General features: G+C 35.6%; 1 protein-coding gene across 5 annotated transcripts in view; it reads right to left on the reverse strand.

Annotated features, from left to right (window-relative positions):
- The window catches only part of LOC135218635 (peptidyl-glycine alpha-amidating monooxygenase B-like), a 90,842-nt gene that overhangs the window by 20,749 nt on the left and 42,799 nt on the right, over nt 1-27,294 (reverse strand). For 4 of the 5 annotated variants that reach the window (XM_064255075.1, XM_064255097.1, XM_064255092.1 and 1 more), the window contains exons 2-16: nt 23,202-23,402; nt 21,268-21,422; nt 20,378-20,590; nt 17,819-17,886; nt 15,953-16,077; nt 11,497-11,647; nt 10,937-11,130; nt 10,303-10,387; nt 9,660-9,773; nt 4,482-4,649; nt 3,029-3,263; nt 1,835-1,966; nt 1,450-1,622; nt 1,030-1,236; nt 100-215 (exon numbers count right to left, since the gene is read on the reverse strand). In XM_064255075.1, the coding sequence (XP_064111145.1) occupies nt 100-215; nt 1,030-1,236; nt 1,450-1,622; nt 1,835-1,966; nt 3,029-3,263; nt 4,482-4,649; nt 9,660-9,773; nt 10,303-10,387; nt 10,937-11,130; nt 11,497-11,647; nt 15,953-16,077; nt 17,819-17,886; nt 20,378-20,590; nt 21,268-21,422; nt 23,202-23,387 (2,322 nt within the window). In that variant the 5' untranslated portion in view covers nt 23,388-23,402. The remainder of the gene's footprint in view (nt 1-99; nt 216-1,029; nt 1,237-1,449; nt 1,623-1,834; nt 1,967-3,028; nt 3,264-4,481; nt 4,650-9,659; nt 9,774-10,302; nt 10,388-10,936; nt 11,131-11,496; nt 11,648-15,952; nt 16,078-17,818; nt 17,887-20,377; nt 20,591-21,267; nt 21,423-23,201; nt 23,403-27,294) is intronic. The other variant, XM_064255082.1, reaches the window with a different exon arrangement.

A 27,294-nucleotide genomic window follows, 5' to 3' on the forward strand; every position in this document is an offset into this window, starting at 1 on the left:
CGTGATATGACTACTACAGAATAAATTAAGAGTGATGTTTATATAAAGGTTTATTGCAGGTGTCTTGGCAACACTGCAGAAAACTTATTACACACATACCTGATTGTTTGGACTAAAGGCACCTTGCAGTTCACCAGAAGTGAAGTCTACTTCAAAAACTAGCACCTTCTGTGTGGTGAACATTTGAGGTCCATTTACAGCAAATAACTTGCCTCCTGAAAATTTCAAAAAATTTCACTCTGAAAGGATTTACCATACCTGGCACACTATTTCATATCCAAAACGTGTTAACTGCAATCAATGTTAATGAACTCATTGGACTACAAGTTAAGCAAGTCCTTTCCACTATTGCTCTGTAGTGCCACAACAAATCAATAGGGGTCTCCAAATTACGTATAGCCATATCCAACCCATAACAAGATTTTAACTAGCCCACGGGAACTTGAAATATTTATAAACAATATAACTACCATTTCTCTTTATTTTCTTCCCCAACAACATGGTGGGACAAGTGACATATTCAACTCTTATTTGCTTTGTCATCTCATTAATCTAGCTTCCAAACTTTCAATTTGATTGCTGTGACTGAAACCATAATTTCAAGAATAGCAAGAAAATTTTTTGCCCTTTATTATGGCTCAGGTTCATTCTGAATTTCTTTGCTTCATTTCACAGAAATCCTTTCTAGGGCATATCCATTTTCCTTATATTGAACACTCCAACATTCATTAGGGTCTCTTTCCAGAAAACATTTGTAGTCTCCGTAAATCAAATAAATATAAAAAATAACCAGCTTGCTTTTCTCATCAGTTAAATTTCACATTTATCCTCCATTATATCACACTGATTACAAACAAAATGGTCCAATATAATTTTATTTCTTCTTTTGAAAACTGTGGCTGGTAGATTCTTTCAATCAATCAGACAGGAAAAATTCTAATTATAACATGTTAACTGAAAGCAATGGAAATAGTACTGAAAAGCCTTCAACTTGCGCTTAAACCTCAAGAATGACAGAAATAGGCTTACCGTAGGCTGGAGTGTAACTGACGGAGAAAAGTCGACTGCCCCAGCCATCAAATTTGAATTGCCTTGCAAATTTTCCTTGTTCAATGGTAAAGCATTGAACTCTGCCATTTTCTCTGTCAGCAACACACAGTTCCCCCTGACTTTCTGCTAAGGTCAGAGCATGAGGTATACTGAAGGTTGCTGGAGGCGGAGAACTGATTCCAAATCCTGGAAGATTATTGAAGAAAATGTAAACGTTAAGTGCAAACTGTCGTCAATCCTATTACCATGATATTTTCCCCCACATTGCAGATAAAATGGTTACATTAGTGTAAAATATCAAGCTAAAATCTGAGAATTACTGGTTAACTAACATTACGTATTCCAGTACCATAAAAACAGGGCATCTATCACATAAGGGACCAAACAAAAACAACTCGCCTCCAAAGCCACCGCTAGTTCCCTTTCCAAATTGGAACAAGATTTTCCCATCAGCTGAGTACTTTATAATTCGTGAGTTACAATAACCGTCTGATACGAAAAATTCACCACTGGTCAATACAGCTACTCCTGTTGGCTTACAGAAATGGGTATCATCACTTCCTGGTTCAAATCTGAAAAATGAAAAGTGAACATGAGAATTTGCTTGAATATTCTATTTGAGCAATCATACTATTCTTGTTTCATACAAAATTCTTATGGCAGAAATGAAACTTCTATACAATTTGCTTGTCTTTAATTTCACAATTAATATAGCACCTGTACAAAATAAGAGCCTACAGCCTTCAATACACTAAAAAATACTGTTTAAAAAAAGATTGCATACCTTGTGCCAAGTGTCAAGAGTGGGGTTCCGTTTCCATACTTCGGGGGGAATTTAAGAACTTGATGAAGACCAACATCAGTTACCCAAATATTGTCATCTTTGTCAAGAGTTAATCCATGAGGTACAAAGAAGCTGGAAATAAGTAAAATGTCAAGTTTTGTGCAATGACATGAAAGATAAAGTACCTTACCTAATTAACACAGACTGCCTGAAGTATAACAAATTTCTATTATAGACCTCAATCTGGCAAGGATCTCTTATGGAAGAGGACCCACACTTAGATCTGCTGGAGTCACAGAGGTTTAAGACAATTTTTCACAATGAGGAGGCTCCTGAGACTAAGCATTCACTCAAGATAAGATTGTTAGATTGTTTTAGCTGACATTCAAATCCAAATGAAGTGTTCTGGCTATTTTACGAAAGATCCATGCCTAAATACTTCCTGAAGGATAATCAGTCAAGCAGTGAAGCAAACCTAGTGCCTTCTGCCGAGGAAGTTTATAACAGGAAGAGGTATCTGGAGTGAACCTGGAAGTTGATCTTTGTTGGAGGATGAAGACTGAAGGGGGAAAGGTTTTTCCTTAAATGTTCTTAGCCGGTTTCTGCCAAATGTTAATAATAGAAAGCTTATCATCCAATGCATGCAGACTTATGGAAAGTATCTTGACTTCAGCAAAATGAGTGTGACATCCTCTGTAACCTGAGATCCACACCCCTGCCCCTTGGATGTTAGCATTCAACCACATTAGTATATTAGTGAAGGTGGCTGAAGAAGTCTACTTCTCAACTTCATGTGAAATAAGAGTATAGACAATAATTTAATTCCAGACAATGGCTACATCAAACTTGGAAGTAATGATGATTATTAATACAATTTTTCAGCAGAAAAGGTAAAACAAAGAATTAGATTATTAATGATAGGAAGAAATTATGTAATTTAAATAAACATTAAGGATGAAAAACATTCTAATGCCAAGGTAAAAGCTTAAAATTTTCTCAAAGTTTAGTTGTGTTGACAACTCAACATCATGCAAAACAATGAAGAGGATAGTTACTACCTACAAATGGATTAAAAATGCACATGTGTGAACAGATGCTTGCAGAGATATCCATTGATACTACTATTATGACCAGTGGTCTTTGATGAAACACCAATGCATACACTTAAATTAATGGGAAAACTTAATTACTTACAAGTTTTCTCCCCATCTATCCATTATCTGCCCGCTGTCTTTATTCAGATGGATCAGGGTAGGCTGTGAGATTGTGGTTTTTGTATCACGCAACTTGTTGCCTATAAATGTAGATCCATCCCAAGCTCGCTCACCACGGTGGAAGACGACAACATCACCTTTAGAATCTAAAGCAACTGCTACAACCTGACCATATTTTAGCTCTTTTTGACTCCACTCTGATAATACTTTGTAACCTGAAAGGGATAATTCAACAAAAATGTCAAAAATTGGCAAATTTTAGTAAGTACTTGATCACACACCCTCTATACATTCAAAATAGTACAAACTTATAATGATTACCTTCAACATCCAAGACTTAGTTACTTCTACCCTAGCCTTTCCCAAACCAATTCTCTCCATACATCAATCATTATGGTACTGTGATAGTTTTAAGTAGATGATATAAAAGCCTTTCTCCTTGATTTTCCATGGGGGAACGTAACTTGACGACAATTCTGGCTTCATAACTCATATATCCATAGTCTTAACCACAATTGGAGATGTAAGTGACTCCTATTAACAGTTTCCTTCCTTCTCACTCTTGGTTTGACCACTTCTGCTCCTTGACTATGTGACTATACAGGAAGGAGATTTGGCCTCTCCATATGCTGCAGCATCCCTTCAGACTCAGCTTAACTGCTTTCTTCCATTTATTCTCATCTTTCCTCTTTAATCTTTATGCACCTAGCTCTCAAACTTCTTTATCTTACTACAATTCTAACTTCCCAACAACAAAAAATTCAAGTAAGGTAAATGAGAGTCTAGAAATGTGACTCAGATATTTTTAAACCAATTAATAATAATAATAATAATAATAATAATTTAACCTTGTTTCAGGGCTATTCCAAGCAAAACTACATGATTCAAGCAATGTTCATAGACACATTATGAGTTATAAACACATTAATATTCTTCTTAACACTAAAAGCAGCTATGTATTTAAATTTTAAGAGTGAGAAGGCTTGCTAAACCTTCTCATTGTCCTAGTTTTAATCTTGCTAACCCTTCTGGTTGTCCTAGTTTTAAGAACCTTAAAAGGAATATCAATGTGAAAAGTTTCATTATTCAGTGTCCAGTAACAATATGACCCAGGAAGTCAGGATAAGGACATCATAGGAACCCAAGGTTTTATATAGGATATGAGAAAATTACTGAAAAATCTTAATTTTCTAGAAAAAAAAGATTACAGTTTTAAAAAACATTATATAGTACAATTATCACAGTGTGAAGATTCATGTCTGTTAAAACCATCACCACATGGCAAAACGTAGCAGCACAATATGTGTCTGAAGTTTTATAATGTGATGAATCAAAAGATCAAGTGCTTTTAAATGGTTTAGGTGAGCATGGTGACCTATGAGGTACTTGGGTTGCTAACAATCGTGACAAGAAATTCAGGTTCAAACACTTACCTGAAATTTTCAACTGCTTATCCTTCCTAGAAGATTCAACCAAAACTGGCTCTTGTACATCCTTTGGCATCTGTCTGCCCTGTGGCAGCTGTGATGTCTGTCCAAAGTTGTTAGGTTCATCATACTCATTGTACTGAATTTGTTTTGGCCGTGCCGGATATTTGTTATCTGCAAAATAAAAAAAACCATTAAGTGAAATTTTAATTTCACTTCCACATCTTATAACAGAAGGGAAACAAATGAATGCTATTGTTCAAAAGATGGTAACAGCAGGCATCTCTAATTTCAGTATCAAAAGCATACTACTTATTTTTTCATCAAATTCAGACTTTCTGTGAAAAACATGTAAATCCAAGATTGAAATAAGGAAACATGCAAATCACCAACCAATGAAATGACACACTGACAGCATACTAAACAAAAAATCCTAGATAGCTCATATACAACCATAAATGGAGAGACTAAGAGGAAAGGTAACATTGGATTTTCTAATCATTGTTCCAAAGTTAGACAAATGACAGGTAATTGTTGGACTGAGCAAGTAAAATTTGGCATCTGCACTTAAGGGCAACTAGAACTATTGGAATTGAATGCATTTGTTAGCTAAAGAAATAAATCTAAATTAGAATTCAAAGAAAAATATGCATGTGCTAACTACAGCAAGCAAAAGGTATTTGGTTCACATTAATGGCAAATCGAAATGTAAAAATGTTTCTTTCACATTTTTTAAATAATGTATTTTGAGTTCCTGTAGTATTTCTATTAAAGAGGCCACATACATGGAACAGAAGGACTTAGGCCTCTTGTAAATGTTTTCTAAGTTACATTATATATACAGTATAAAATGTCACACTACAAACTGTTACTCTGGCATGAAAGGACAACTAACAAAGACTTTACCCAGATTTGGTCTTCTACAAAAGGTAACAGGTAGTTTTCAAGAGAAGTTTAAAGAGCAACGTGTCAACCTCTACACCCAGTTTAACCCCTTCCCTTCCAGTTTTTTTTTCTTTTTTTTTTTTTGCTAATTTATAAAAAGAGCAGGTTTCTTTATGTAATTTTGAAGATGTTCTAGTATATAGTAGTATATGATAATAGGCAGTGCATGTTTTTTTTTTTTTAATTATCAGTACTTTGGAAGTTAAGACTGAAATATGAGACATTTACATTCCCAAATTAACTCTAGAGTCAACTTCTGAAGTTTCCTAAGAATCTGAAGACAAATATGTAGTTGCTGTCATTTTCATCTCCTGGATTCATTAGGTCTTCATCTTCATCATTCCATCTTAATTATGAAGGGTAATGAGACAGAAAAAATAAAAAGGAGTTTCAGCGAGCACTCAGGGCATTTCACAACTATGGCTCTGTCATAAAAGTAAGTGATGCACTCCCATCTATTGGGGAAAATGCACACTAAATGGAAGAAGTAGGATACAAAATGGGAATGCATAAAAAAGGAGTAAAATCTGGATCATAAAAATAAGTAAGGCCCTTTTCAGGTAGTAAACAAACATTTTCTCGATAGTAAGAAAAGACACTCAAGTGAAAATCCATTCTGAAATATATGAAGGTGAGAGATTAGGGGTTTTGTTTGTTTGTTTGTATGGTGTTTTTACGTTGCATGGAACCAGTGGTTATTCAGTAACAGGACCAATGGCTTAACATGACTTCCGAACCACATCGAGAGTGAACTTCTATCACCAGAAATACACATCTCTAATTCCCCAGTGTGAGAGATTAGGGGGACATAACTAATTTAAGATTTATATCACCTCCTATATGTACAAGATCATCATCTTGGTACAACCTTGATGAATGTCATTCTATACCAAAGTAGCATAAGTAATAGTTTCCATCTAAAATGCATAAAAATTTTACTTTAGAAATGTAATACTTTATTAGTAAATACAAAATATTATAAAAATATGTACTGTATATACTCGCATAACATGCGATCTCGCATATCATGCGACCCCCAAATTTTCACCCTCAAAAAATGATTTTATCACGTATCTCACGTATCATGCGAGTTAAATTTACGAGACCAAAATTTAACAGTAGGCTAACCTCTTTTCCTCCTCTTTATCTATTCCATTTTTTAATTAGGCTAACCCCTTTTCCTCCATCTCCTAATCTATCCCATCTTCTAGTTATGTTTAATAAAAGTAAAAGAGACGGTAAAAAGCATCGGTAGTAATGATATGCTTGTTTGAAATACACATACAGCCAGAAACAGCTGATTTGCTGTGAACAACCAATCCGATAAAAACAGCCTCTTTGCTTGCATTTCAACCATCGTACAATAGTAAAAAATTACCATAGTTACGTTACAAATGACGTTAATGAGAATATGACTGATATAGTTTTACATTACAGGTAGTAATCGACTTACTATCACAATTGGTTACGAACAACCAGTCATAAATCGATTTGGACGTTAGTCGACCCATGTTAATTTCCCGTAAGAATATTATACTAGCGTAGCCTACACTAAGGTAATCATTACCATCTTTACATATAGGGTAGCCTAGCCTACACTACACAGCATACTTCATACATATATGGCATACTAATTATTAATTTCAGCTAATTCTCTCGGTTCAATGCACATTTGCTTATGATGATTCAGTACAAAGAGAAATTGAATAACATTTAACAAGTTAGCCTCGCCTTTACGATGATGATATCATGGTAAATATATCGTATGTATACGAATACAGTAGCCTAGCCTTCAGCATACTGTACATGCTACATATACGATATAATTCTGCAATTTATTAATAAAAGCCAATTTTGGAGTTTCAATGCATTATGACTATGACATAGCAGCCGAAAAAAGAAAAAAAATGGACACGAAACGGGAATCAGATTCGGACCGACATCAGCATGCCTAACTGAGCGATGTCAGGCTGCTGACGGCTAATATCGACGAAATAAATACGCAATGAATATCCATCTTTTCTGATTCTTTTAAAAAGTTATACAGTACAGTATCCAATAATATTGCATGTATTCTCATATTATTGTATCATAAAATACTAACAAAGAGGTCAGTGTTTTGTTTGGAATTCAGCTGATGGTGAATACGAGTTTATTTCTCCGTATTTAACTCATTTCGGAGCAAATTGCCTTTCTTCTAGTTAGCGTAAAATATCTAGATACTCTACTTATATGAGACAAGGTAATTTGTCATTACACAACGTGTTTTTAAGTCGAAAAATGAATTTAATACGTCTTGTTAACTAAAGTATTTTTTTCGTTTACAGATTGCGTTGTGGGCATGTTTATTGTGTAAAAATATTACGTGATTCCGTTCGCTATTTTCATTTCATTTCATCGTAGTACGAACTTTACCATTATGTTACTTATTTTTTATCAGTGTGAAAACAACAGTAAAATGTCTTCTTTCAAGACCTGAAGTTTTGATTAAAATAATTTTCTCTCAATTTTATCTACAGTTGTGTTCGATGGTATAAGTTTACTGGAGTTATATCCTTGTTGACGATGCACAATAATAGTATTATAGCCTTACTCGCTATGGATAAAAGATAGGCAAGGGCATATACTACTGCTAAATTTAATCTGTAAGTTTTAGCTGAAGTTGAGGAAAGAATGTTGATACGCTAACGACTATTATCATGCATCGGCAACGTGGATGAAAATCTCACAAACTTCAGGATGGTACCATCAAAACGTGTTTTAATCAAAACTATTGGGCATGAAAAGAACATGTTTTACTGCTTTCACTCTAATAAAAGATAAATAAGTAAAGCTCCTAGTATTCTGATGAGATAAAGTGAAAATATCGAAAATATCGAACGGAATGTTTATTTTTGTTTACGCAATAAACATGCCCTCAGCGCCATCTACTAAAGAAAAAATAACTAAATTTCGTTCACAAACGATACGTTTTCAAGTGATATGTCCATTTGAAAACACTTTGTATAATGTAAAATAACCTTGTCTCATATATACAGAGTATCTTGAGATTTATTTGCACTAACTAGAGGTGAGAAAGTCGCTCTGATTTGAGTTCAACACAGCAAAACAAACTTACTTTGCAATCGCCCTCAGCTGATTTCCAAAACATAACATTGATTGCTACGTTTGTATTTTATAATACAAACAAATATTAATATGAAAATACATATAATATTATTGGATGCAGTGAAGTAAAACAAAACTTTTTAAAATATCCATGGAAAAGATGCATATCTATTATGTTTGTATGTTATCATATAATACTAATACAGTGGGCCCCCCGAATTCGCGTTCTCCGGATTCGCCGACTCACACATTCACGGATTTCTCTCAGGAATGTTTCCCGCCATTATTCGCGGAAAATTTGCGCATTCGCGGTATTTTTCTATGAAAAATATCCACAAATTCCTGGGTTTTTTTAATCAATTTCATCATAAAATACACTTTTTGTGATAAAACTATTAAAAAACCAAGTATGAAAATTTTTAGTAGTTTTTCTTGAGTTTTAACTAACAAAATAGGCTGTTTTTAGCATTTTTAAAGGGGTTCCAAACATTCGCGGGTTCTAACAATTCACGGGGGGGGGTCTGGTACGCATCCCCCGCAAATACGGGGGGACCACTGTATACTATGATTATTACATACTCGAATTTTATATCTCATGTAAGATGCGACCCCCTAAAAATGAGCTCCAAAATTAGGGCTTCAAAAGTCGCATGATATGCGAGTATATACGATACGTATACCTAAAACCTGTTATAATATGAAGAGGAAGAAACAATTTATAGAAAATCCTTCATTATCAGATTTTAAAAAACAATTTTCATGTCTCATATCCACAAGCCTACCAGTTTTACCTTTACCAATAGACCTGTAAATATGGAAAAACTCTAGCTTATTCTTTGTATGAAATTATACAAAAATACAATGCGAAAGCTAAAATGCAGAAAAGAAAAAATTTATTTGATAAATCAAATAAAAACAACTAAGCCATCCTAATGCCACCAAAGAGCAAAATAGCTAATAGACTTTCTGGAGAGTGAAAAATAACTTTTTATTAATTTATTACATACCGTCATGCCAGTTTTTAAAAAAAATAAAAAAATCTAAATCACTCACAAGTACTACACAACCACAATGTAACTAATCAACAATAAGCGCACATAAAGACAACATTAATAAGTCGTGACATCACACCTCGAAACCCTCCACCACTGAAGGTGGGTCTTTGGGGTGTCCAGCTTCGACTAGGTGGTCTAGGTCGTTGCTGGTATGGGTAGTCTACATAATCATAATTCCCATAATCATATCCTGTAAACAAACCAATCATTCATGTTTTTGAGGAGACAACATCACTGTCTTGGTAAAGGGCTAAAGTATTTCCTAAAATTTCCTCAACTTTCCTAAACCAATGAAGTCACCTAGAAAGCTTTCAGGAATTAAGCCCGCAAGTTCTAACTTATTAAAACCAAGGTAAATACAACAGTATTTCAGCTGTGCTTTTTATAAAGTTTACCATACTACAGGAAGTTCATTTGGATATGCCCTCTCATATGGAACTAGAAGTCCTTTTTCATGTTTACTAATAATTTGCAAGTACAGTATTCTGATCTCTCAACAGGCACCTAATTTGAGGAAATCATTTCTAACATATCTCCCAATAATTATTACTCTAAAGTCACATATTCTCCACCCTTTTTTCTGCTAATACTGGTCTCCAATAACTGTTCTGAAAGTATTCCTTCATATTTAAATATTAACTTGGCCTTAACATCTCAGTGAGTTGAATACTTCAATCCAAAGAGGAAAAAAAAACACTCAAGCATTCAGTTACACTTACCAGGTTGCGGATTTTTACGAGAGTGAGCTTTCTTTTCCATTTCAATGTCACTGTTGACAACTGTATTGTAAGTAATTTCTTCTTTCTGTAACAGAAATATAGTACATATAAGGGGTCACATTTTAAAAGCTTTTCATTACTTTTATGGTATTTTTAGTTCATACAAATCTATAATAAATTCAATCTTTCATATTATTTATACACAGTATCCATACTCATCACCACTGCCAAATCCCTCTCCTTGAACAGACATTTTTTTCACTGTAACCAAAACATCATCACCACTGCCTGCCAAATCCCTCTCCTTGAACAGAACATTTTTCTTCATTTAACAAAACAAAAATAAATTCACACTGGATGGACTTCCACTATCCAAATAAGTCTTATAAATGGAGGAAGAACCCTGGTAATTAATCAGCTTTGCAGACTTCAAGAGCAAGTCATGCAGTCCAACTGTACCTTCTTAGTTCTGAGAAAATCCAAAATCTTGAATCCATCAGTATATATAAATGGAAATTAGAGCACAGGAATGAAATTGAGCAGTCAGATGGGACAACAGTAATAGGTAGAAAAATTTAAGCCTTATGATGTATAATGTGCAAATCATTTAAGATTTAAAATACGAAACACTTACATGGTTAGTATGTGTGCCATGAGCATGTTCCTCTAGAAGGGGATTTGGAGGTAATGGAACATCACTGTCAAGAGGGAGATTTCTTGTAATTTCTTCAAAACTCTCCAGTCCACATCCACCAGTCTCTGAACCTGTATTTCTATTCGTGTAATACATCAGGTATAAATTGCACATCTCATCTGATGACGTACCTCCTGTGGATGGCCATAAAAATTTTTCAACAAAGTAGATACTAAATTAAAAAACCATTTCTTGCTGTCTATCACTTGACAGTACATAAAAATATGTCATAAAAATATGTGTAGTGAAGTTATTTACACAGCACTGTATATACAATTTTTTAATATTACGTATACTACTATTTATTGACATAAAAAGTGTCAATGATTCTTTAGCTTTTTTACATTACAAATGCTTTGCAAACAAAAAGTGTATCTTTCCACATCTAATTTTACATGACCGATAACAAAATGGACATGCATAGTTATTAACTAAATACTACTTAATGTAATACTTTTCCACAGAAATGAACCTCAAAAAGTAAATGAAAATATCTTTACCTATGTAAGTGTGAGTAAACCGTGATGTAGAGTTGTATGTGCATCTCGCATGCAATATGTCGTCCACTGACACATGATGCACGTGTTTCATCGGGTAGAATGCTTGTGGCCAGTGAGGGTTACCTTTAGCAATCTCGGTATATTCGTCAGTCTAAAAGAAAAATTCAAATTTCAAATTTCAAATTCAAAAGCTTTATTTCGGATATAAAAGGCCATAGCCAAATACTACATACATATACACACACAAACATATATAAAAAGTCTCCAAACTCTAAGAGGATAAAATTTAAAATATGTATGAGAAATGATTATGAAAGAGAGGTGAAAAATTTCAATATGAATGAGATGCGGATAATGAAACTAAATGATTCATCCTACTAAAAGGGCATATACATATGTAGCATATCAGAACAAAACAAAGAAATACTATATTCTTGCATAAGGCGTGCACCAAATACACTAAGCATAAAAGAAAAGAAATGCTTTGTAACCATATCTTATGTTCTGGTCCTACAAACCAACATTTTATGCATCCTTATGTTTTCATCGTCGGAGAGTAACCGTACTTACGAACATTCAGCTTACAAACATTCAGATGCACAAACTAACGGGATTACAAATTAAAATTGTGTCCAGCACTTCCCTCTGCCATCCGTAAGTTCACATTTTGTTTGGAGTGCCTATTCTGTATATAAGTACAGTACTATATCATACTGTACGTACAGCCAGTCCCCAATTATCGGCGATCCGGTTTTATGGCACTTGTCTAGCGCCATAAAATTGGCGATTTATGGTGCCATAATGGGGCGAGTTCCGGTTATCGGCACCATAATACAGGCAGTCCCGGGTTACGATGGGTTCGGCTTACAACGTTCCGAGGTTACAACTCTTTTCAATTATATTCATCGGAAATTATTTCCAGGGTTATGACACTTACAACACTGATCTGGCAGAAGAAATATGAGACCAAAAATGCAAAATAATCAATATTTGAAGGTTTTTTTGATGAAAAATGCAATAAGAATGGAATTTACATAGTTTTTAATGCACCCAAAGCATTAAAAGTAAGGTTTTCTTAGGATTTTTGACAATGTTCCGGCTTACAACAATTTTCGGCTTACAACGCGTCTCAAGAACGGAACCCCCATCGTAACCCGGGGACTGCCTTAGTTATGTCGCCATAACAGACCAAACAGAGGTGCCATAAGTGCCATTATGGCACCTTAAATTGCCAAGTTTCGGTTAATGGCGGTTTTCGCTTATCGGCACACCCTCGGGAACAGAACCCGTACCAATAACCGGAAACTGCCTGTACTTAAATAAGCATGAAAAGTACAGTAACCAACTTACAAACAATCCAACGCAACTCGTTTGTAAGTAGGGTGGTGTATATATTGTACTGTGTATACTATAAATATATTCAATAAATAAAAATATCTGTTACTCTCAGAGTGAGTGATCTTCCTCGTAGTGTAAGACTGCCTATATCTCAACACCCTAATTAGTATGTACTTGGCACTATACTTTCAAACTGAGGGGATGGAGGGGTAATGGCTTAAAGCAGTGGTTTGTCCTTATGGAAAATCAAGTGCTTTAAAGTCAGCTAAAGTCAAAAACAGCTCTGATTTGATAATGATATCGGGTAAGAATATACTATTATATACCAAAAACCTACCATATTTTCCACTTCATGGCGTAGTATTACGTATTTGGATTCTGATGTCAGATTTGAGGCCCAAGTACCTTTGTAGGTCTGACCTAGACTCTACTGGAAAATATATTTAAAAAAGAAATAGGCCGGGGAATCATTGTCTATCCTGTTAAGAATGGTAGCAGCCATAAAGGTTCTACAGCAACCATGAATGTCTATAAAGGACATAAGCACCAGTTTACATTGGGTGAATAATAAGTGAAACAGAAATAAAAGGAAGAAACAAAGCCAAGAATCACTCAAAGTAAAACTGTTACAGGCTTAAGTATTCATATTTCTTACTGTTGTTTTTTTTACCAGTTTCCAGCTCATGAGAAGATTTATCCTAATGTTGAGGCCCAGGTTTGTCCTGCATATGAACAACTAAGCACAACAGAAAAAGTAGTTTAAAAATGTCAAGTAAGAACTGGAGGGTTTAACTTTGATCTGACAACAACACAATGTAAACATAAAAAGCGCTGGGACATAATAAAACTAACTCAACACAATACAGCAACACTAAACCTTTTATGCCAGAGCTACAAAAGACAAACAAATTTCTTTGAGAGACTCAATAAGCAATGCAAAATAGGCAAACATAAATTCCTATATTCATCAAAATACTGAACATAAGCGAATATGTTGAGATCTTATTTTATTTGAGGGACCTCTCACCTTTCTGAAGGGAACGGGGTCTTCTATAATAATGTAAATATTTATCCAGTCAACCTCTTCAAATAAAAACACAAGGTTAGGGTACATCCACACAGCAGTAAAAACGTGTCATAAACTCACATTGGCAACATATTGCAAATAGCACACATGTCAAAAACAGGTTAAATTAAAAAAACAACTTGCAAACTATTAATTTTCTACTAATGGTCATTTACATTTTTCCACCTGTTCATGATATGTATGGGATTAGTTTCAAACATGAATTAATGGCATGTTTTACTATATTATGGATGCACACCTATGTACGGCTATGGTTTGCCCTGGTATACACAAACATTTCTCAATGAATGTCACATTGAGACAATATCTTTAATTCTGGTTTTTTACAGGTTCATTAGCTAAATACTGTAGTAACAAATATGACTGTAGAAAGAAAATAAAAACATTACAACAGAAAAATACTCAGCTAACACAATGATTTATCATTACATAATACCAATACGTATCAATGGAGACTTGCTTACAAAATACGTTGCACTATAATGTAATAAAGTACAACCTTCATTGCAATTATAACTGCTGTATAATAATTTTCTTGTCATACAGATGAAAAATATGTTGACATTAAAATCAAATTTAAATGGTATACATCAAATTTTAGAATTTGGATATGAAAGGCATAAGGTAACTTGTTAATAAAAAATGACTGAGCGTGAAGAATTCTCATTCCTAATTACTTCAAAATCCTCCTACTAAAGAAAAAACTTATGCAGGAAGTTCTGTTTAGCTTCTATAAACTTTCTGCATGACAAATATATTTATGGAAAAAGAAACCCACAAAATTACTGAGTAAAACTTGTTGACTTGTAAGGATTTACACAGTAGTGTTGAGTAAAATACTACGTAAATCCTTACAAGTAAACAAGTTATACTCAGTAAGTTTGTGGGTTTCTTTTTCCATCTTCAAGAAAACTGAAAGAAGTTTATGATTGGTTCAAATACAGGCAGTCCCCGGGTTACGACGGTCTCGGCTTACGACGTTCAGAGGTTACGACGTTTTTCAATTATATTCATCAGACATTATTTCCAGGGTTACAACGCCTACAACGCTCATCTAGCAGATGAAATATGACACCAAAAATGCAAAATAATCAATATTTGAAGGTTTTTTTGATGAAAAATGCCATAAGAATGCAGTTTACATAGTTTTCAATGCACCCAAAGCATTAAAAGTAAGGTTTTCTTAGGATTTTTGACGATGTTTCGGCTTACGACGCGTCTCAAGAACGGAACCCCCGTCGTAACCCGGGGACTCCCTGTATACATTTACCTTGTGGTTTAAAGCATTGAAATTCTGAATAACTGGCATAGTTTACAGAGACCTTACAACTAATTTCTGAAGATTAACTTAAGATTTTTCATAATAACATTACAAATATGACTTCTATCTTGTAAAAAGTCTAAATTAAACATACGTACAATATATCACATATGACTACTCACTTCTGCAATCATGTTCTCCAAAAGCTTGTATATCTCTAAAATGAACCTAAATATTGACTGCTCTCAAGCAATCAAATTCATTTTATTTAATACAATGATTTTAAATCAAAACTATAAAAATAAATTTGCATTCATTAGCATTTTGCAAAATTAACTTTGCCCATATCCACAAATTTGATTGATTATGCTACTCTCATTAAAACCAAATTTACAGCTATATTAAAGCCTGTTTATACATACCAAAAATTATATGAACATGGAAAACCAATGATGTTGCAAAGAGGAAGAAAGAAAACAAATTGTAAAGAAATTAGTACATGGAAATAAGAGCACCTAAATCAAAGTCAGAAAACTAATAAAAAATGTAAACCAGTTAACGGGGTGGGGGTACGCATTACATGCAATTCCACAGGGGATACAAGATTTGACATAAACAAACAACACACATCAAAGTAAACATCAATTCTTTTATCAAAGTGCATTCCTGTGCTCAGTAAGATGATGAGCTACTTTTTTTCCATTTGAAACTAAAAGTATAATGACAAGACTATAAATGAACTCAACAACCTCAAACTTTGCCCTTCTTACCTTTGGGTTGTACAGATAGCCTGTTACAACAGCACCTAATTCATGAGCATGTACACGATAGGCAAAAAGGTTGATGTCACTTGGTTCAGAGCTTCCAACCACACAGTTTACATCAACATTTGTTTCTGGAAAAAATGAAAGTCTGTATCAGAAATTTCAATGAAATAAAAAAGCTGAATTAAATTGGAAAAACATGAAAACAATATTCTATGCATAAAATTTTATGCCAAACCATATTCTTACTAGACAGTAAATGTCATATGAAAAGGCATTTTCAATTAAGTAAACTAGTATTCAAGACAGAAAATACACATGGCCTTCCTTTTAATCACAGCTTTGGAGACATAACTGGTGTTATATTTTCAAAGTCTGGCAATACTTTTCATTTTTCTAAAACAAAAAATTATTAACTACATCTCCAAAACATGATTAGGCAGGAAAACTAAGTAGTAATTTGAAGTAATTACATGACAAGTGCATGAAGAAACTACAAACCCTTTGTCAAGGCTTAGCAATTCCCCACACGTATGATCCTTCTTCCTAAAAGTTATTCTTACCTCTTCCAAAACCTTATCATTTGCTGCTAGTAATATTTACTACAGAACATAAACTGTGAATTTAAAATAAGGACAAAGGAAACAACTCTTCCCTTACACAATCCACAATTTAGACCTCACTTAGAGTAGGCTGTGAATCATTGGGTACATCCCAGAGGAAAGATGTAAAAAGATTAAAACCACCCAACTACTGTACTACAACATCAGATACCACAAATATTAAAGGCTGCAAAAATTAACATTTATAAAGAAAAGCATGATGAGGTCAGATGTTGGAAACACTAAGAATACTCATACATTTAAATTACACAGGCTACAGGAATCTATCTACTGTACCTTAGTAGTAACCAAATCAGATCCAACATGTGGAAAATCAGACTAAAATGTTCCACAACAGCCACTGTATAAACATATTAGCATATACCCTAAATAGCCTTTTTGAATCAGACAATCAGCTATAGAACAGGAGCAGTGACACTACTATCCAGTTCATGAATAAATCAGATACGGTGATAGGCACATTTGCACTTTTTTTTGTGTTTATTTATTTTACTTTATTCATTTCTCTAAAAATGTCCCTTCTTGGATGGACTGGCAAGTCTTTTAGGGCCCCTTTTATCATGTAATTCCACAATTTAATGATACAGTGAACCACATTTTTAAACTGTCACCAGGCTCACCTAAAGGATTTGTTTTTGAATGAAAGGTGAAAATCAGAGCCAGGTAATACCAAAGACGGTGAAGCTAAGCAAAAAGAGACTGAAGATAAGCAGATGAAAATTAAAAGGACAAAAGCAAGGCAGTTTGGGCTGAACTAATGCTGCAAAGGTGCTTTCGCACCATCTACAGTGTGCCACACAAGGCTCCTTTGGTAAAACTTTCATTGAGACCACAGCAATGCTTTTTGTGAAATCCCACCGACAAGCAAACAAAGGAGAAACATGCCAAAGCTAAGCCAAATACAAAACCTCTTTAGCAGAAGTTATTAAACTGACAACAGAAACTTACAGAAAAAGTGTGTAGGGTTATTCATAAATATATTTCAATTATATAAAAATAAGCACCATAATATACACTACAGTGTATCTTACAGCGAATCTATATTTAATGCAAGCAACTTGAAAATAATTGTAGATCTCAATGATCCAAAAATGTACCAATACCAATGACTCCTTGTCTACACATCAACATATACTTGACAAACCATAAGGTATTAATTACAAAATGAAAGGTTTGCAATTTCTAAGTACTCCATATTCCTGGACTTTTTTTAGCAATTTGCTTATGAATAATAACTACTCTTACTTACTTGGTGAATGAGGAGGAATATCAGCAAAACCAGCCATTAACAGGTATATACCTGCCTTATAGGTTTGTCTGAAACAAAAGGAAACAAGTCTGAACATACATGCCACAGCATCCATCGACATACAATCAGAAATATAAAAATATAAATACAAATGTCATCAGACAGAATATCAATTAAAATGTTCAACTTAAGCCAAAATACAACTTGAAAATTCAAATTTATTAAGTAATTTACATGTTTTTGAGATATATAGGCCCTTCTCTTGTATGAGGACCACTCAGCACCAGCTGGAATCAGTCACTGAAGCTTGTTTAAAAGGTAGTTAATTTATAGCAAAAGGGTGAGGGATATGGGTTATCTGCTGCACAAGGACAGTGAAGCTTACTTTTTCCTTTTGGCCTCTGGGACACAGCAGGGCTGTTTCGAAGGGGATTTATGATGAAATGACTAAGGTTGTATCTAGGAAAAATGTAAGTAACTTAATACAGCCAGTCCCTGGGTTACGACGGGTTTGGCTTACGACGTTCCGAGGTTAAGGTGCTTTTCAATTATATTCATCAGAAATTATTTCCAGGGTTATGAACATGTTCCAGAGGTACGACGCCTACAAATGCTGATCTGGCACAAGAAATATGACACCAAAAATGCAAAATAATCAATATTTGAAGGTTTTTTTGATGAAAAATGCAATAATAATGCAGTTTACTGAGTTTTTAATGCACCCAAAGCATTAAAAGTTAGGTTTTCTTAGGATTTTTTATGATGTTCCGGCTTACGACGATTTTTGGCTTACGACGCATCTCAAGAACGGAGCCCCTGTCGTAACCCGGGGACTGCCTGTATACTGTAATTTGCTTTTCCCTATAAAAATACAGGCCCCCTCATTGTTTACGTAGGCTATAGACTTGCATGCATGGTCATGAACCTGTACCAAATCTCAAAAACTCTGGCTGACTAGAGACTAATAAGTCGGTTCTACCAGATAAGTCAGCTTTGAGGTCATGTGTATGAGCTGGGGAAGAGGGACCCCTGTAACATCTTACACAGCCTTACAATTGGAAATGAGAGCGTACAAGGCTCTGTCTACATTCATTATGCTAAACTTAACTAGGAAAGATGTTGATGGAAAAAAATTTCTCCTTCAAGGTCAGTGGTCAGCAGTTATCATTAACGCAGGGATGTATAAGGGTCCCATGAGAGGAGCCTCTCTTCAGGGAGGACAGAAGGACCATCCTCAGACCAAGGTACTTGGAAAAATACCCAGTTGGGTAAATCTGTGCATCTAACCAGACCAACATAAAAATGGAGGGGATCAAACCAGACCACACCATAAAAATGGAGTGGACCAACAACTCTCAAGTCTGAGTAGCCACCATAGGAACCTTGGAAAAAAAATCTCAAAGCCTTAGAGCACCCCTTGATAAAAAGAGGTAAACTGGATTTGTCTCAGACTCAGTTTATTGATAACTGAAACCAACAGCTGTACCTGGATAAAGTAAAGGGTACAGACCCAAACTAGGAGTGCTTATTAAGCAATGAGATTGCACCTTATTAAAAGACTGGATTTCCTGATCTAGGGAACCAAAGTCAGATGCAAGAAAGTCACCTTCTAGTTGGCCACTGCTAGAAGGAAAGGAGTATTTCTCCCCTTAAGAGGACTTGAGACCCTACTGAAAGCACTGTTGGAAATGTACTCAGATAAATACTACATACAGAGATCTCTGTCAGCCACAAATCAGGGAAATCATATGGGAAGTTAAGAGAAGGGTCAAGCCTGGAGTATCTGTGAAGGAGATTCCAATGGGCCTGTTACAAGTATTTTCCTCTCCCAAACCAATCAGCATCTGAAATATGTGAAGAAAGAAGTAGTATGCTCCTAGTGAAGAACATGGGTGAACACAAGCAAAAGTAGAGTACGTACGCACATGAAGCTTACAACCCTCTCATCCCATAGAAGAAAACATGCAGCAAATGAAAAGCTTGCTATTACTGTAAAAGGCATTTCTCAGATTTACAAATCAGGTTGAAATATTCATAGAAACAAATACCTGTACAGTATATGAAAATTTCCTTATATAGATGAAAGTATATCTTCCTAAAAAACAAAGCAAAGGTCTTTATGTCTGGAAGAGACATAGATTGATATTTTGTAAAAATAATTATGCATAAGAGTGAACTGCAATACAAGTATGAAAACTTTAAATAAGGGCAGTTGTATGATAGCTTGCATGTTAACAATATACAACTCAAACCTCCAAATCTTTTTGTTTTCATATGCATTACATAGAGAACAACCACAAGAAAAAACGTCAATGAGAATGTAATATTAAAGCTTTAGAGCCAAAGTCTATTTCCATGACTCCAACACAACAATGAAAACACCTTGACTCAACAAAGGCCAAAGAACAAGCAAGTTACATATCATTGGAAAGCAGTCGGTAACTCTACCCCTTACTACCTGTTGCTAACGACCTTTCTATAGCTGGTACCATGAATAGTCTTACATACAAGATGAGTTTGTATTTTCATAGGGATAAACTAATTATCAAATGCCCTTACTCCTGAGTTGTAACTTCCATCTGCAACCCTGAATAATCCTTTAGACCATCAGGCAAAGGTTGTGAATAATGGATTTGAAGGGTGAGGTAGCGAATTCCCGACTGTCCTCCAATCCGGAAACCCACATTGTTTGGCAAATGGGTGGCAGGTGCATTTTTAGCCCAGGCGTACATAATTCTGCCTCCTGTGCATACACCATGGTGACCACAGTCCCTGAAAAAATGTCAAGACAAGAAAAATTAATGTCTTTGCACCTAAACCCACCCAAACAAATTAGCACTCCTAATATAATAACAATAATAATAACTTTATTTCGAATATGAATTCATATAGTACAATAATTTAGAAAGAAAAGTAGTGGTGCCAAGAGGCTACATTTTGATTTATCATTACACACAAATTTACAGGAAAAATAATACAATTAACACAACCAAAGTGGGAATGTGTCTCTTACCAATAAATATCAAAAATTTTAAAAAAGATCATACAATGAAATCTAAAAAGTGTGTATGTAGTATAAACAAGCTCAAAAACTACTATAATATTCTCCATCTAATCAGTAAACATACTGCACATAATCATTCCAGGTATAGAACATGAAAAAAGAAGTTTTACCTATCAGTAGAGTATTCTGTGCCATTCAGGACATCAACAGTTAATTTAAAACATGCCAGTGATGCGCACAGCAACTTGGCAACAGAGTATCATCATATATTCAAGGGCTTCTGGAGATGAGCTTGTTTGAATAACTGAATGAATGGTTCGAATAAACTCAAAATTTTATAAATGGATCACTCACAACTAATATATTACAATTTTCTTTGGAACAATACAATTTTAACAACAAGAACAGCTAGATCACTCATTTTAGCCATAGCAGATTAGCATACCAAGCCCCTCTCCTAAGATTCTCCACTGGAACGTCGGTGCACCCAAAAAGCAGCATGTGGTGGGCGCGGCTAGCAGATGCCATGGGATCGAACTTCACCACCCATTCTTCTACGGTCTCGTTCAGAGGCATAGCAGTGCACATATACGCATCAGACTGTAGGGTAAAAACACAATATCAGATGTTGTAAAAGTAATTTTTGTTTTGCTAATAAAAACCTGGTAACCTCCACAGATTCCATTACACACTAACTAAAGACAAACTTTCCGTTATTCTTACATTTTATAGAGTTGCTTTTTTATGAAAGTATCATTGCAGTGAAACTACTATTACACTGGAGAATTTTTGTAGTGCTCATTTCATTACCACTATGCATCTCACATTGCGAGAAAAATTCCATCTTTTAATATCCAGTATAAGGAAAGATAAATAAACTGCACTAAAATATCTTTCGTAAAATTTTGACCATTATTTTAGGTATATTTTTGGTTCCTTGTTTCACCAATATTAACTACAATATACAATATTTTCTACAATAATCCTACATCAAACCACATCTGTGTCCATAATTCATAAGTACCTTTACAAGTGTTGACACTTTAATACTTATGTATCCCTGAAAGATGACCTGAACTCAATTACAGTATATTACTATCTTTTCTATGAGGGATAAAATTCTGCTGCTTTTCAGCAAAACCACTGATTAGCATACACTTACAACTGGCATGAATGCAGTAACAAGTGATTTTAATACAGAATAAGGTGTACAAGTCTGAAAGACCTTATTGCAATCTTACCCTACAAGCTTAGGTTTTCTGACAAAAACTATGCTTACAAGATTGCAGTCATCTTTGGATTGTTAAAAGCCTTGCTTGACGATTCACCCAAATAACATTTGATACTGTACAATGCTAAGATGGATGGAATCAATCACCCAAGCTTTCAAACAATTTCACAATTTATGTACAGGCAGTCCCCGGGTTACGACGGTCTCGGCTTACGACGTTCCGAGGTTACGACGCTTTTCAATTATATTCATCAGACATTATTTCCAGGGTTACGACGCCTACAACGGCAGATGAAATGACACTAAAAATGCAAAATAATCAATATTTGAAGTTTTTTTTTTATGAAAAATGCCATAAGAATGTAATTTACATAGTTTGCACCCAAAGCATTGAAAGTAAGGTTTTCTTAGGATTTTTGACGATGTTCCGACTTACGACGATTTTCGGCTTACGACGCGTCTCAAGAACAGAACCCCCGTCGTAACCTGGGGACTGCCTGTATATTGTTTTAGATGAAAATACTGAAAAACACAACATAAGGAAAAAAGTACAACCACATGTATCACTTATAATCCTAACTAGCAAAATAGATCAAATATTTCCACAGGAAAGACAAAAGGGCATATGTGGTACTTACCAACTTTGAACAAATACTGCACAATGATATGTACGCATACAAATTTAATAAGCTTTATGTATCATAAAAGCAGGTAACATTCTGGGAAAATAATATTACTAAAATGGTTCATACAAGTTGCCCTCAGTGTGGGGAATGGGAAGAATACGTTAGTACAACCACAATGAACATCCAAATACAAAATGGCAAAAACTTATTCCACCAAATTAGAACTGTTCTGCAAAATTCTCATAACTACACTCAAACCTAATTAGCATGGAAACACTACTTTACATAAGCTTGACCCATGTGGAAAAATAAGATAAAATAATAAAAAAATGGTGTAAGGATGCACCTCAAAAATAGAATACACAATTTTCTCCCCAAATGTTTTGATTTTCTTCCTTCAATCTGCCACATTCCCCGAAACCTTGCTGCAAAAATACACTACAAGAAAATCTATCAACGATCTTATGCGTCTGGGGATGTTAAATTGTTACTGCGCGAATGACATAACAGTAAACCACTCACCACCTTCGGAGTAACGCCAGGCATCGTGAATGTCTTTGTGTACGTCGCAGAATCCATAGGCTCCCCGCGTTGCATGAAGTGGTGTCCATAAGCTTGCACTTGCGGAACGACACTCAGCAAGGCAGCGGACACAGCGAAAACATTCCTCCATGTTTCTAAGCCCATTTTCCTAGTCATCACAACCATCACGTGGTCCACCAACTGAAAATAGAAAGTGGTAAACAATGAAAATCTTTTATTGTCCCTTGCTTGAATAGGTGTAACAGGAGGAAAACTTCAAAGCAGTTGCACTGTGAATCAATTGTTAGAAGAAGGTGGAAAGCAAGATGGAAAGGAAAGAATATGAAAAGAGGTACAGTAAAAGGAACGAAAGGGGTTGCAGCTATGGGCCAAAGGGATGCTGCAAGGAACCTTAAGTAATGCCTACAGTGAACCTAAAGTAATGCCTACAGTGAACCGTATGAGGTGCACTGACGGCACTACCCCTTTACAGGGTCAAGGGTACCAGTTAACTGATTCCAATGTCTCTATATTAAATAAAAATCAAGTGAATGCTCTAGTGAGGTCTAGTTTAACTACAATAACAAACATGGCTCTATTCCATTTACAGCTTCATTAAAAGAAACTAAAAATATCTCGTCACACCGATAAAATAATAGGCCTAATCACGCAGGGTCCCGAGGACAGCCATTAATAACACTTCGCAACAAGTCTCCCATGATGCGTATTATCCGAGGCCTAAAGCAGCCTACTGGAATGCCTTTGAATCTGTGCCTATGGAACGCTTACTTTTGCCCTTTCGTGTAAACCTGAATTCCATTACGTCGAGAGCCTTGCGTAGTTTAACCTGAGAGAGAGAGAGAGAGAGAGAGAGAGAGAGAGAGAGAGAGAGAGAGAGAGAGAGAATTTCACAATTACGTATCTTTAAAGTACTGTTACACTGTGCAATCCAGCCTCCAAATCAATACAATCTTTTTTCCTCTCTCTCTCTAGCATCCATTATCCATATACAATCAGAACAGGTCTAAAATAGATACAAAAGATCCCCCCTCCCCCGTCTCTCTCTCTCTCTCTCTCTCTCTCTCCTCTCTCTCTCTCTCTCTCTCTCTCTCTCTCTCCCCCCCCCCCCCCCCCCCCCCCCCCCCCCCCCCCCCCCCCCCCCCTCTCTCGCTTGAGAGCCGGACCAGATGGCCTTCCGTTTAACAAAGGATTCCGATTCCAGCTTTAACATTAAAGCGTCCATTTCTGGAAAACCGGTATATATACATATCTAGCGCAATACAGGACACGTAACACCTGTTAAGTTCGCCCCATACACTTTTTTTTATTTATAGCTCATCTCTTTCCATATGTTTGCCCTCTTATTTGTTTTAAAATGTCCTTTTCCAAACGGTGTATCTCTGTCTTAACAACATCGATTTCGAGCTGATGTGAAGAAAATAAACAAGTATGATAAAAATGGTAATGAAAGGTTGAAAGAATGGGGTATTAATCAAACAAATAAAAGAACATACACAGTATATAGGTTTATATATGCGTTTGTGTGTGCATAAACGCTACTATGGACGTGACTGTACACTAGACCTAACGTATAAGCCACGTTTCCACGTAACTGTAGCATACGTGTAAACCACATTTTTCCGGAAGTGCAATCCAACCAGGAGTATTTTACTGAAGGTACATTAAAGCCAGTGGTTGGTTATTTTTACTTCCCGTCAAGTGTTTTTATCCTTCAAAAACTTGAAATATTTCCAGCATGAAGCCAGGTTGTAGAAAAGGTAGACCAATACAACAGGAATAAGTATAAAAAGTAATCAACATCCCACTTTGAGAAAAACAACGTGAGAGAATGTTCCATTGTAGAAAATACGAAAAAAGAGAAAAGATTCGATAAAATGTCGCAGCTGTAGAAAGTAGAAAATAGTAAATAAGGGAAACAAATTCGATAAAATGCCCCAGTTGTAGGTAGAACACAGGAAATAGAGAAAAGGTTCGCTAAAATACCCAAGTTGTATGACACAAATAGAGAAAAGAGTCGATAAAATACCACCCATCTGGTAACGTTCCCGCGCTGCTAAAATTAACCTCTACCAACTTCCGGATCTATTTCAAAATCGCACAGTTTTTACGTGGCCTACAGTGGCCAAACGCTCCACAAAAACTGTCTCTCTCTCTCTCTCTCTCTCTCTCTCTCTCTCTCTCCTCTCTCTCTCTCTCTCTTTGCACGTATGTTCTCAAAAATGTAGCTAGATCTGTCAAAGCGCTGCCTCGTCAAATATCTAATCGAACTCCAGGGTCGCTTGGTCTAATTGCGCTCATTGAAAACTCATGAGTAAGACATTCGTATTTTTCCTCTCTCGCGTTCAATGACAGTAAAAATGCTGAACGAACAGTAATTCGCAAGTGTTCTTCTAATCACCGAACACGTGTGCCTCTCACACTGGGCCAATTAGCCTAGTGAGGTTAGACTAATTTTGTGACACGCGTCGTTGGGGCCTAGAATGCATATCTACACGTAGATTGTCGTCGGCTGAATCTCTCTCTCTCTCTCTCTCTCTCTCTCTCTCTCTCCTCTCTCTCTCTCTCTCTCTCAGTTTATAATGACCTTCAACAACGTATTATAAATTCACGATACTTGAGCAACTCGAAAAACACCGACTATAAAGAAAGCGAGAGAGAAATCCTACGAAACACCAAACTACTCGTTGCGAAAACTTATGTTGCAATAAACCTATACGCTATATCGTTCAATCAACACAATTTGCAACTGTAAGATGCATCTAATGTATATAAATAACATGTACACACACACACACACACACACACACACACACACACACACACACACACACACACACATATATATATATATATATATATATATATATATCAACACTTATATACGTAAGCACATATACAAAGAGAAATATTTTACAACGTATGCGGATATACTGAGAGAGAGAGAGAGTCATAATTAGGAAGACTGTTACACAAAAGTAGCATATAATGTTATTTTCAGTTATTTCTATCTATATTTTACTTGTGTGCAGTGGGTAGGCATTATCAAAATTTTGTTATAGCTTTGAGATTTATGCATTATTCTACCCCGTGGGGGGGGGGGGGGGGGGAAGGGGTGGAGGACCTGACAGATACCCCAACTCCACTCGAATGCGCCTCAGGGAATTCCAAACCGGAATGTCAAGCCTAGACTCATAAAACCTACAACAATATTCATTACTCGTCAGACTTTCGTTACTAATAACGAGTGTTTTCACAGGTGCCCCAAGCAATTACAATTAGGCTACTTAACTTTACCAATCAATTTCTGTTAATATCTCTTGCAGTTTTAGTTTTTTTTTTTTTTTTTCTGAAAATAAAACTGAACCAGTATTGTCTGTCCGTCCGCACATTTTTTTTTTCCCGCCCTCAGATCTTCAAAACTGCTAAGGCTAGAGGGCTGCAAACTGGTACGTTGATCGTTCACCTTCCAATCATCAAACATACTAAGTTGCAGCTCTCTAGCCTCAGTAGTTTTTTTTCTATTTTATTTAAGGTTAAAGTTTGTTTGTTTATAAATATTTGATGATTGATAGCTAACTTTTTATTGCTAACACACAAAGACGGTTTATATATATATATATATATATTATATATATATATATATAAAATATATATATAGATATATATATATAGAGGAGAGGGAATGAGGGAGGAGAGATTGCGAGAATGGGACCGAGGAGAGAGAGGAGGAGGAGGAGGGTATAGAGAGACGAGAGAGAAGAGAGAGAGAGTGAGAGAGAGAGAGAGAGGTAAAAAGTGCTCGAGAAATAAGTGCAACGCAACGTACCGTGGTTATTACATTCGGCGATGAAATGATATTTACAGCTTATCTGGCATTTGAATAGCTACCAGCCTACCACGAGGCAGAAAGATTAAGATCGCCTGGCTGCATCTCTCTCTCTCTCTGCGTGGGCGGGTAATGGGTAATTCCCGGTTATTTCCACCCTAACATTGAACGTCATTTACCGGATACTAAGTGAGATGGCTCTTGCTGCTTGGATGGTTTCTCTCTCTATATACCTTGGCTAGCTCA

The sequence above is a fragment of the Macrobrachium nipponense genome, chromosome 19 (assembly GCF_015104395.2).
Source record: "Macrobrachium nipponense isolate FS-2020 chromosome 19, ASM1510439v2, whole genome shotgun sequence".
In the NCBI taxonomy this organism is placed as follows: Eukaryota; Metazoa; Arthropoda; class Malacostraca; order Decapoda; family Palaemonidae; genus Macrobrachium; species Macrobrachium nipponense.